Source organism: Pundamilia nyererei, unplaced genomic scaffold (genome assembly GCF_000239375.1).
Source record: "Pundamilia nyererei isolate P.nyererei 1_Seehausen unplaced genomic scaffold, PunNye1.0 scaffold00007, whole genome shotgun sequence".
NCBI classification, from domain to species: domain Eukaryota; kingdom Metazoa; phylum Chordata; class Actinopteri; order Cichliformes; family Cichlidae; genus Pundamilia; species Pundamilia nyererei.
The window spans coordinates 5,244,503-5,256,503 of NW_005187408.1; the positions used below are offsets into that span (position 1 = coordinate 5,244,503).

General features: G+C 44.8%; 1 protein-coding gene across 1 annotated transcript in view; it reads left to right on the plus strand.

Moving 5' to 3' along the window:
- The window catches only part of atp8a2 (ATPase phospholipid transporting 8A2), a 48,476-nt gene extending 36,889 nt beyond the window's left edge, over positions 1 to 11,587 (plus strand). The window contains exons 28-37 of the mRNA XM_013915193.1: positions 113 to 187; positions 563 to 685; positions 1,134 to 1,212; positions 1,287 to 1,348; positions 1,826 to 1,882; positions 3,270 to 3,377; positions 5,017 to 5,105; positions 5,282 to 5,386; positions 9,137 to 9,228; positions 10,439 to 11,587. Coding sequence (XP_013770647.1) covers positions 113 to 187; positions 563 to 685; positions 1,134 to 1,212; positions 1,287 to 1,348; positions 1,826 to 1,882; positions 3,270 to 3,377; positions 5,017 to 5,105; positions 5,282 to 5,386; positions 9,137 to 9,228; positions 10,439 to 10,533 — 885 coding nt within the window. The 3' untranslated portion in view covers positions 10,534 to 11,587. The remainder of the gene's footprint in view (positions 1 to 112; positions 188 to 562; positions 686 to 1,133; positions 1,213 to 1,286; positions 1,349 to 1,825; positions 1,883 to 3,269; positions 3,378 to 5,016; positions 5,106 to 5,281; positions 5,387 to 9,136; positions 9,229 to 10,438) is intronic.
- The last annotated feature ends 414 nt before the right edge of the window (positions 11,588 to 12,001 follow it).

The following is a 12,001-nucleotide window of genomic DNA, read 5'->3' on the forward strand; positions in this document are numbered from 1 at the left end:
ACACCACTACCTCATTTTGTCATTTTCCCCCTGCTGCTTTCACTGTGAGGACCTCCCTAAGGCAGTTTTACCCTTCACTATTGTTCCTCTCATCCCTCTCTTTGTGTCCCAGCTCTGGTTTGCCTTTGTGAACGGGTTCTCTGGCCAGATCCTCTTTGAACGCTGGTGCATAGGCCTCTACAACGTGGTGAGTATCCACCCTTCACTATCTGACAATTTTCCATTACCCCACTCACCCTCCTTCGCTGTTACACTTTCCACTTGCTGGATATCGATTGTTATCTTTCACTCTATCTCTCAGTATGAGTAGCACTCTGCTTTGTCTTCTCCTCACAGCTCTTTCTTGCATGCATTTGGTTTGAAAGTGTATGCATGTGTTCTGGTGACTGCGAATTACTTCAGGGGAAATGCAGAGCACTTTTACTTACAAAGCAGGTGTTGTGTGCAGAGGTGAAGCCGTTTTGATGCTCATAGTCTGATATAAATAAAGAATATGTGCAGGCACTGTATTTGTCATTAAGCGTTTTAAAGGCTGCGCATGTGTGACCTCTGTGTGCTGCAGATATTTACCGCTCTGCCTCCGTTCACTCTGGGGATATTTGACCGGCCGTGCAGCCAGCAGAACATGCTCCGCTTCCCGCAGCTCTACCGAATAACCCAGAATGCCGAGGGCTTCAACACCAAAGTACGTGCGCAGATGTTCGCAGACACACACGCACATTTAGATCTGTCCTTTTGGCTTCAGGATTCGATGAGTGATGCCAGCTGTTTGTTTGGGACTTTGGCAAGTAAACAGGGGGGGGCTATGGAGTCTGGGATGTTTCCATTGCAAACCATAATGAGATTCATAATGCGAGAATAAGGAAGTCTTTCATTTTACAGGGTACACCAGCAGCTTAACCTACTCTGTGTGCATGTGTGTGTGTACCAGAGCTCACTTTTGATGGCACTAGAACAGTGGGAGTTGTGTGCTCTTGTGAGGAATTGCTGTTTTTGTATGTTTTTGTGTGTTTAGAAGTTTAGGGGGATGGAGCATTTATGTGTTTTGGCATTAATTTACACTGACTTGTTTTCCACTGTCCCTCTCCTCCACCTCCACCTCCTCACTTTCGGTGTCTTTCTCCTTCTTTCAGGTGTTCTGGGGACACTGCATCAATGCACTGATTCATTCAATTATTCTCTTTTGGTTTCCACTCAAAATGTTAGAGCACGGTAAGTAAGCCTGCCCAGATCATCCTTCTGCAAGCGATGAGTTTGGTTTGCTGACACTCGCATGCTCTCCGCAGACTCTCCCTTCAGTAACGGTCAGGGAAACGACTACCTGTTTGCAGGAAACATGGTCTACACAGTAAGTGTCGTACTGGAAATTTATACGTGTCTGCTTTTGTTTTGATTTCTGCTTTTTGGCGCAGATTTGTGCTTTTTTTTTTTCACCTGCACAGTGTTTGTGTACACAGCACAGTGTTGCTGCTTCCTCAGAGCCCTTATGAGTCTCCAGTCAATCTAGTCCCGTCTAGCCAGCCTGACTCCCCCTGACATTCGTCCGTCTATTTTCTCTTTTCGCTTCGGCGTCACACACTCTCTATCATTTTACTCCCTTGGAGTCTCATGTGGATGTCGGTGGTGTTTATTTGTTGTGTGTGTGTGTGCGGACTGCGAGGGATTGTGGGACTCCAGAGTATTTTAACAGACATTGCTGAGTTTACTGTATAACATTATTGTTTATTATCTCCACAGTCGCCAGTCAACTAATCCTGTTTCTGTTTTTTTTATTTGCCCACCCGCTTCTCTGTGCGTGTGCGTGTGTGTGTGTGTGTGCGTGCAGTATGTGGTCGTTACAGTGTGTCTGAAAGCTGGAATGGAGACCACAGCTTGGACCAGGGTAGGAGCATTAACACACTCTTAATACACCACACAACATGTGCTGTATTTTACTCCAGTGTTGACAAATAAAGGGGAGGGTTGGGGTAGGGTGGGGTACTCTGTGAGCCTTTCAGTGTAAGTTTTCCATACGACCTGGTCTAAATGCTTCATAGTCAGGAAAAGCATGGCAGAAGATGTGGTCTACCTTGATGTTGTGGTGGAGGTTTCTCAAACTGCAGTTGCTTGCACCTTTTCTTCCAACTAGTTCCTCTGCAGCTTTTTCCTTTACTCGGTTTTTCAGATGTAGCCGTTTAAAAAAAACAAACAAAAAGGTCTGGAAAGTGCCAGATCTTGACAAAGAAATCACTACTAAGCATTCAACTCAAGCAGAGATACTTAACTGCGGAGCAGCTGCAAGAACAGCCAAATGTGCTTGAAGACGTTCAGCTTGTAAGCAACAAATGGAGCTCAGGCCGTGCATAGTGAGGCGTACAGATATTGAAAAGTTCATCAGAAATCTGATACATGATGCATACCTGAAAGATGCATTATGCCTTTCAGTTGATCCGTCTACTGAAGCCTCATCAGAAGCGGTCTCAGTGGAAGCGTGGCTGTCGAGCAATTCTTAGCTGGAATACCAATGAAATACGGCAGTGATGATGCAAAACAAAGTAAGGTCTTGCCATTCGTGAGACATTAACTGATTTACTTCACAGGTCACTGACAGGCAGGATGGTGAAAGGGACTGATAATAGTCGTGTTAACGTGATTTAAAAAAATAATCCTGCTGTTGATCGTCAAAATATACCAGCTGTCATAAGAAAATGCAGCAGCTCGTGACATTACACAGCAGTATTCTACACAGGCAAAACTTGGAGCACTGCTCCAAAGACTGCTCCTGAACTCTGCCTTAGTAAATAGACATAAAACAAAGGAAAGAAACAAGTGGGCTTAAAGAGGGGAAATTCTGAAAAAAGACATAGAGAAAGCTGAGCATGTGGCTTCAACTTTCAGTTCTAAAATAACAGAAGCCAAAGTGGAGATGGAGTTTAGGATAACAGCAGCTCCAGCCATGACAGCCACATCGTTTGCTTTCTTTTTTTCCTGTGGTTGGAGAGGAAGCAGAGACTGGCAGGATGGACAGAAAGGGACTGACACCTCTGTCCATTCAGCTGTCCACACAACAGTGTGGCGGTAATGAAGCCCGGGTCCCACTGGAATTCACACAGAGTCCCCTTACAGTGGATCACACACAGGGAAAGGAGGGAGGGGAAGGTTGTCTATATTGGGATGAGCTGTATATAAAGCATTTGACCTCATGCTGTCTCTCTTTTCTCTCTCTTTATCTCTCCTTAACTCTCGCCGTCCTTCTTTCTTCTCTCTATCTCCCCGTCTCTCTATTGTAGTTCTCCCACCTGGCGGTATGGGGAAGCATGGTGCTCTGGATCGTCTTCTTCGGTGTCTACTCCGCCATCTGGCCCACCATCCCTATTGCTCCTGACATGCTGGGCCAGGCAAGTCTCTCGCCATAAACACGCGTCATTCATTTTTATAACAAGGTGCAATGGTGGAGGTTAGAAAAAGGCCCTTCCTACTACATCTCTTCTCTGCAAAATCACCTGCCCCTCCCTTCCGTTTTGGTTGCCGTTACATGGCGCCTAAAAGACTCACCTCTTGGGTGTTCCACGGCGACACTGCTGGAGCCCCCCTGGCTTCCCACACCTGCTGCGTGTCACCCGAGCTCCAGTCTTTTACTGCCCTCTGTGGAGGTGTTGACTCAACAGGGTGGGCCGCTGCCGCTGCTGGTGGTGGTGATGAGGGTCCAGTGGGGGGTGATGTGATGTGTGGGACCCCTTAATTAAGAGACTCATTTTAGAGTCTGGGCATGAAGGCATGGGTGAGATGAGGTGCCCCGCTGAGTGGCAGGGGAAGGGAATAGAGCCTTCTCCACTCCCCGCAGCCCATTAATTCAATTTGTGTCAGAAATCAGGAATGCGGTCAAATATCTCTGCAGCTGCTCAGCCTAACTGGGGAATGGTCAAAGACAGCCCCCCCACCCAACTGCACTATTGCCTCTCTTATTTCCCTCGCTCGCTCTATCTATATTTCGATCTGTCCATGTGGGACACAGGATGAAAAAACGAGTTGTGTACGTCTGCTCAGAATAGCTACGTGTGACATGTGTGTCCAGATCCATGTAGCGGCTCAGACCAACAGTCTGTTTCTATGGATATAACAAAGCAGAGAAATTCATGTTTTCATGCCTGCATCCTCGCCGTCCACAGAGATTATGTGATATACTGTGAGTCTTTTGTGTGGAGGCATTTGTCACAGACAGAAACGCTGATTATGTGTGAGTCCATTTGGATCGTCCGTGCCTTGGTTGGGATTCCAGCTGCTCTCTGATTCATTTTCCCAGTTTATCATCTTTCTGTGGGAACCTTACAAATGCAAAAACAAGACGCGGGAAACATGTGATACGGGCAATAAAGCATTCGAAGCTAAAGAGGACACGGTGCATGCGATTTTGACACCTAGAGACAAAGACGTGCAAAGCAAAACACAAGCTCGTGCAATGAGATAACCGAAGCGGAGAGAAACTGCAGGGATTTACCAAAACGAGTGAGGACAGGCAACAAACGATGCAGTCACTAATAATGAAAGGAAGTTGTGAAAGAGTGAGATTGGAGGGAATCAGAGGAGTAAGAGTTGTGTGGGAGTAAGTATCAGAGAGACATACAGGCTGACAAATGGAGACAGTAGTCAGATGCGTGATTAATCCTGGGAGACAGAGTAAGAAGGGAGGCAAAGGTCACTGAGGGTGGACTGGATAGACAAGTAGTGGGTGGAGGGGTGGGACGCCAGCATCTCTGCCACTTAGCACGTTCACACAGCTTCTGTGATGTTGTTTGAGTTGTAGTTAAAAGCGGTGAGAAAGCTGTTAAATATTTCTGCCTAACATTCGAGATGTTCAACTTTGGCTAACTCCCTTTATGCGCTTTATGACTTTTGAGTCACATTTCCTCCAGCCGTTACAGCCGTCTCTCTCCTCCACCTCCACCCGTGTGCTCGCTGCTGAGAAAAATGACTTAATGCTCAACGTGGATTCATATATGAGTGGAAATAAATGGGCCCTGTGTGTTGTCACCTCAGGCTGGCAAGGTGATGCAGTGCTGGCACTTCTGGCTGGGCCTGGTCTTGGTGCCTGCTGCGTGTTTACTCAAAGACTTCGCTTGGACGGCGTAAGTAGTATCCGTTTAATATAAATACTTGGGGGATCCATACAGACGTTATTCAACTTAACTGAAGCGTTTACATAACCCGTACTGAGCACTTCTTACAATGAATTACACGTGTCTACGAGGTGAAACGCTCAGTTTCCTTCATTGGGCTGATGAGCTTTTTTTCTGCCGTGCAGCGCACGCCGCTCTGTGAGGAAGTCTCTTCTCGAGGAGGTGCAGGAGCTGGAGGCGCGGTCCGTTGACCCAGGCGCAGCTGTCCTTAGAGATGCCAGCAGCCGCAGGTATTGAAACACTACAAAGCATCTTGGGATATCACATCATACATATACATCTTTTTATCATTAAGTAGATTTTTCAAAAATTTAATTTGTCCTGTGCTACCATGTCCCAAATGTCTGCAGTTTTAATAACGGCCTGCTAGTGTCTTTATTATATTTTTTATGTGTGAAAATAAACTATTTCTGTCCCCCCTGTGGCAACGTCCACAGGGCTGAGGCCAAGGCTGATGTCCCGTAGAGCCAGAACTGCTCACAGAGGTAGTTTCTGGGTTTGCACTGTCCCACTGTGTGACCTGTGACCTCAAATGACCTGTGTGCCCCATTGCAAGCTACTTTGGAGTGACTCCTGCTTGTTTTCCATTAGCCAAGTTCACATCTCCCTCTCTTTGTATCTTTTAATGTTGTATTGTTCTCACGTTTTTTTCCCTCTCCTTATTTCTTTAAATGCGATCGTTCTTTTTCTTCATAGGTGGACCAATTTAAACTGCTGTACTGATCTGGTGTGTTTAACGTTTGTCTGTAGCTTCAAAGGCTGTGACTTAGTGTTGTGCTCAGTATTGCATTAGAATAAAGATCTTTGGCTAATTTTGAGGGAAATTGTACAAATTATAGATTCAGTACACGACCACTTTTCCAAAATCATTGGGATGCTGGTTAAAATGTAAATGAACTAACAAAAAGCAGGGAGTTGAAAATCATTTAAAGTCTGTATTTCACTGGAAACTGTAAAAATAACATTGAAACAGAGACATTTAAATATTTTTGAATTTGATGCCAACAAAATGATTTATAAATGTTTCAACATGAACAGTTTTCCATCACCTGACAGCATATATTGCTTCAAATGTTGCACACGTCATCCAGCATCACTGGGGGCTAAGCTACTAAGTCACCCAACCCATGTGCCTAATGCACCCTAATACCAACGTGAATGTTGATGTCCATGACTTCCAAAAAGAATTTAAGGTTTTGATTGGGCAAACCCAATGACAGCTTTCAACATCACTCAATTTAATGATGTTTATTTGTGTTTTATGGGTGACGGGGGGTTGCATGTGTGGATGTAGTGACAAACTGTGCTCACCAATGACGGCTAAGAGGCCAAAGATCTCAGCCATTTAGATTTGGTTGCCAGTCTTGGATTGTCTAAATTATGAATATTTTTTTGCACTGCACACGATTTCAATCCCCAACTTGAAGCTTTATTCTTACCTGTATGGACAAAAGTATTGGGCCAAACCTCTTAATCTTTAAATTTAGGTGTTTTCAGTCTAGCTGGATAAAATCAAACACCTCACCATGCAGATTTGTTGTATTTGTTTCTTGAGCTTTTTCATCCATTCTGGAGGTGCAGAGATTTTGAACCAAGAAGTAATTTTTCCAGAAATGTCTGTGGTATTATTGCAAAGTGCAAGTGTTTAGAAGCCACAGGAACTCAGACTACAGAAAGTTACAGAGCGTGGTTGCTCACTCCTGAGGTGCGTAAAAGTTGCCAACGCTCTGCTGACTCAATAACTGCCCTAAAAACCTCCTCTGGCTTTAACATCAGCACCAAAGCTGTGTGCTGGGAGCTTCATGGCATGGGCAGCTCGTGTAAGTGTCTCGGTACTTTTGTCCATGTAACGGTGTCTGTCCAATTAACCCCAGTCAGCTGTGAGGTGTTATTTTTAGCAAGTCCACAACTTTAACAGTCTAATGTTGCCCTTGTCTCATCTTTGTTGGAGTGTTATGCTGGAAACAATTTAGAAACAACCTTATATTTGTCCAAAAAACCCCCCAATATTTCTCCGTTCTAAGATATGGTATGTTGATTTTTTTAATTAATTTGAAATAAATCAAACATAGTTCATATAATTACATTTGATACAGCATCCAAAGTATTTTGGAAAACCTAGTTTGTAGACGTTTAGTGATTTACTAGCTGTGGCACAAAGGGATTCAGGAAATTTCCATTTTGCTACTTTAGTTTAATGCCCCCAAACACCTCTGTAGGACACATCTGACTATATCTCCATATTTATTATTTGACGGCTATACTGTGGCTGCTAGCTTTTATTGTAAAAACTCACTATAAGCTTATAACATACAGTGCGGTGTTAGATGATAAAGAACAATACCAAGAACAACACAAGTATTCTACTTTTACTTCATATTTGACAACTTAAATTAGAAGTTAAGTTTGCATAACGTATACTCACATGAGGAGTGTGAATACTTATCTCCCTGTGTTACAGTGAGTTCCACAGTTTTCTCATTTTATGAGGAGGTTGAGTTAAAGGTTTCACCAAGAGAAAGTACATTAGAGGTGGTTCTTGTTTCTTGAAGTGAGCAGAAGAAGTCGGGGGGGGGTGAGTGTAAAACCACATTGCTCCTCTTGACCCTTAAACAGAGCTCCGTCCTTGACTGACCCTGCTTTTAAACGCCGGGAGGCAGGAACACATCCTTGAGTGCTTTCCATTCAGAATAAGAGAAGGAAACTAAGGGTGAGCTGGGAAGCAATGGAGCAAAATGGAAAAGAGCACATCTGTGTTTGTAGTTTTTGGGGAGGGTAGGCATGGGAAAAGGTGGAAAGGTACAGTACGGGAGTGTCTCGGGGGGAAGAGTTCAAATAGCGTACATCCTCAGGCCCTTTTGAATCAGAAAGTACCCACAGAGAAACTTCACGGCAGGAGCGAGGACAGCTTAAGTCATACTGATGCACGGGCCGTTCATTTATTTGTCCAGCCACTGTTTAGTAATTTTATCGACCTCACAGTGCCGTCATCCTTGTAACAGACATTATTTTAACAGACATAACAGAAAGTCTTTGAGCAAGCTCGAGAGCTCTCTTTTTTTCACACCAGTGAAAGATTCCCAGCGGTCTTAGACAGTTATGAAAATTTCCTAACCGCTTGTTCCAAATGTTAGCCTTGGGAAGGCTGGGTCGACTCCATAATTACTCCACTGATCATCATCACCTCTGTGTACTCTAAGTGCCAGGGAAAACCCTTGTGTGTGAATTTAATGCTCCACTGGCAGATAACTGCACAAAACGTATTCCTTCAAGTAAATATGGCAGAAGTTAACTTCCCGAGGCGCCCCTTACGTTTACATTCGACGTCTGCACTTTATTGGCTGTAATAATGGCGATGACACGGGAGACAAATGTATGAATATATGTGTGTATGTATGCATTCGAGCCGGCCTGTGTTAGTGCGCAGTATCTGGAATGGGCTTGGTTATTTTTGGTCACCGGAGGAGAGGAGCCGTGACGGCGTGTGGTCTCAGAACAGAGGGTCCAGTCTTCTTCTTGGAATGGGGGGGAGAGTGGAGTGGAGTGGAGTGGGGATGAGGAACAGTTTACTGTGGATGTCCTGTTACCCTGCAGGCAGTTTATGACTTACTGTTAAAGTGAATGTGAAAAGCAGTCGCTGTCTAATCCACCTCTAACAAACTTTCTGGTCCTAAATCTGCTGAGATTTTGTTTACTTATTGATCTGTGTGTTTCTATGTTACACCCTAAACAAGTGCTTTGCTTTTCTGTTATGCTGCAGTGTTTTACTGAAGGGCAGCTAAGATTAAAAATCATAGTCATAGAAAAATTAGAGGCAAAGATCCTGAAAGTCTGTAGACTGGTTGTTAGTAAGGGTGTTATGTAGTTGTGGGAGTAGCAGAGATTCTCTCATTTGTATAATTATGTGTTATTATAGTGATTATGTTGTGCTGCTTCGGAGTAAATGTTCTTCCTTACCTTTCCTTCTTTTTATCTTGCAGTCTAAACGAACGGGCCCATCTGCTGACAAGAGTCTTTAGGAAAACACCTTCAAGTGTAGGACGCTCAAACTCTGTGCAGCAGACTGTGTCACGTGAGTGCTCTTTCCAATAAGAGATGCTATCATGTAAACCAAGTCTTGCTTTAATGCTCCAGTCACAGTAAGGCGAACGGTGGCTGGAGGCCAAAGCTATTGCGACTGTGCGCAACTGATTTGTGATCTTGTTGACTTTTGAAATGGTTCAAAGACAAAACAACCAGCTGCTGTCTTCAAAGCAACTTCAGTGCGTCAAAATGGTGATAAAACACCAGTAAGACAGAGTCGGTCTGCTATCAGTTTACTGTTGATTGGGATCAAGGTGGCAATTATGTGCAACCTGTTTGCGATAATCCAGCAATTAACTGTGATAAAGAGCAAAAATTGCAAATCTGTTGCAAATCCTTGGCAAGGAAGGCTTTGTAACGGCTTAACGATTAAGTACTCACAAGATTAAGTACCAGCAAGAACCTCATAGATATAAAGCAGAAATTCCTCCAAAAATAGTGACAGAGTTGCTGCAGGATGCCTAAGTGCCATAACCCCTCAGCTACTTTTATATGCATTTATATAGGCAAATAACCAGAAAACAAACAGCCAAGTTCCCTGTTGCAAACGAGTTGTGCTTATCAGTGCAAACAGCGATTGATTGCAACATGTTGGCAACCTGTGTCTGTTTATTAATTAGATGGCAAATTAGATGGTGGTCAGTCTGAGTTTGTCTGCAATTGTTTGAAGACAGGTTTCCCGTACGATCACTGCAGCTCAGCAGTTAGAGCAGATCATTCACTAATTCAAAGGTTGGATGTTTGGTCCTGTTGCTCCTGTTTGCATGCCAAAGATACTGAACCGAGTTGCTCTCTGATGTATGTGTTGGAGTTTGAATATAAGATCACAGTGCTTGTGTAAATGGCTGAATGAATGTTGTATAAAGCACTGTGAGTGCTCCAGCAGAGTAGAAAAGTGCTATGTAACATACGTATTTGCACTGCAATCAAAAGTGGTAGCCCAGAGGTTGAGGGTGATGCATGCTCAGCCTCTGGGCTACCAGTTTATCACCAGCACTACTTGAGGTTGTTTTTAAATGCAAAAAAAAATCACAGGAAAAAAATCTCAATTTTTCCTAGTTGCAAGGAGTTTATGTGACTGAGCCATAAGACTGATAGAAGCCAACAGTCTCACTGTGTCATCTCTGTGTTCCCAGTTTTGTTGTCACTCAGCACACAGGCTTAACAAGTAAGACTTCTCCTCCTCTGTCTCTCTGCAGATGGCTATGCCTTCTCTCAGGAGGAGCATGGTGTGGTGTCTCAATCCCAGGTAGTGCGCTCTTATGACACCACCCGCCAGCGCCCCAGCCTCTAGCCCCATCCCGGATCAAAGCTTTGGCTCACTGAAGCAAGAATTTGTCAAGGTGACAGCGGAGATAGACTTAAGTGACACCCTCACGCCGGGTGACCGACCCCTGCTGTGGCCTTACTGGACAGTGACCTGACCCCTTGCCAGGGACGGAAGTCATGGTCAGGCATGGAGGCCGTCGCTGGCGCTTGGAGGACTGACTCGGGAGAAGGGACCAGGCCGGATATACGGACTAACCATTGTTATAACTCACAAAGGCTGCACAGGCATGAGCAATCATATCCATGCACAGACGTGACAAGTCAAACTCAGAGACTGCTACTCATATCTGTATATCCCTCAGACTGAGTTTGCTTTATGCCTACGTGTGTGCGCGCAAGCGTGTGTGTGTGTGCGCGTTCCAGTGCGTCTCTGTCTGCCTGTGCATGTGTGTCTGCACGCATTGGCGCTCCCGTGTTCGTGTGCATGCGTGTGTCGATCCATGTGCGTTCGCATCCACCGTTCCCTCTCATTTCCCGTCTGTCATCACATGCCGATGTGGAAGGGGACGTCAAAATAAAGTCGCACTCGCTCGCTCGCTCACACGCATACAGGCGCGAAGAATTCCTTAAAATTAGAGGGTGGGAAGCATATACCGAGGACCCGCCAGAGCCCTGCACCCCCAGCTACAGGCCCCCTCTCTCTCTCTCTCTCGTAACATCTCAGCATCGAGCCTCACTGCCAAACACCATAAAGATGCCACTGAGGCAGAACGCTCACCAAACCGGACCACAACCCTGCCACAGCCCCTCCTACCCCACTGAGACCTCCTCTTGCTTTAGCTCTCCCTTCATTCCTTCCTTATCTCTCCATCTCATAGCCGCTTTGCAGCCTCCGTGTCCCTCTCCTCCTTTTCGCAAGTTTAAAGAAATCCATTTTGTTTTATTTTCTGACCTCTCCCGTGACTCCAGACGTCGCCCGTCTACCACCGTCAGCTGACGTGGAAGCAGCATGACTGGCATTAGCGCTTCCTCTTTTATTTCTGTTGCATTTCCACTCTTTACTGGACTGTTTCTTTCTCTCTGTCTCTCTCTCTTTTTTAAATTAAAGCAAACATCAATGTGTATTTGTTTCTATTTTTTTTCTCTTTTCATTAATGCCTGTTTCTTTTGTACTCATATGTGAAAACATGTCTTAGCGGGAGTATTTTACTTGAAGTTGCCCTAAAAGGCACCCAACCAGAAGGGATTTGATTGAGACGCTCGCATGGATCATGTGTTGTTGTTTTTTTTTTTTTCTAGCTTTGGGGTTTGTCTGAATGTAGAGTCCATTGTCTGTGAGCTCTGTGTTGAGGACACTCTGGTTCAGGAATGCAAAACTGAAAGGGGATGGGCGAGAGGGGTTGTCCTAATCATTAAATCTAATCAATCCATGGCCTGACTAAATGTCTTTGTGTTTTGGCTGCGCGCTGTGTGCTCTTGCAATCAAAGCGAGG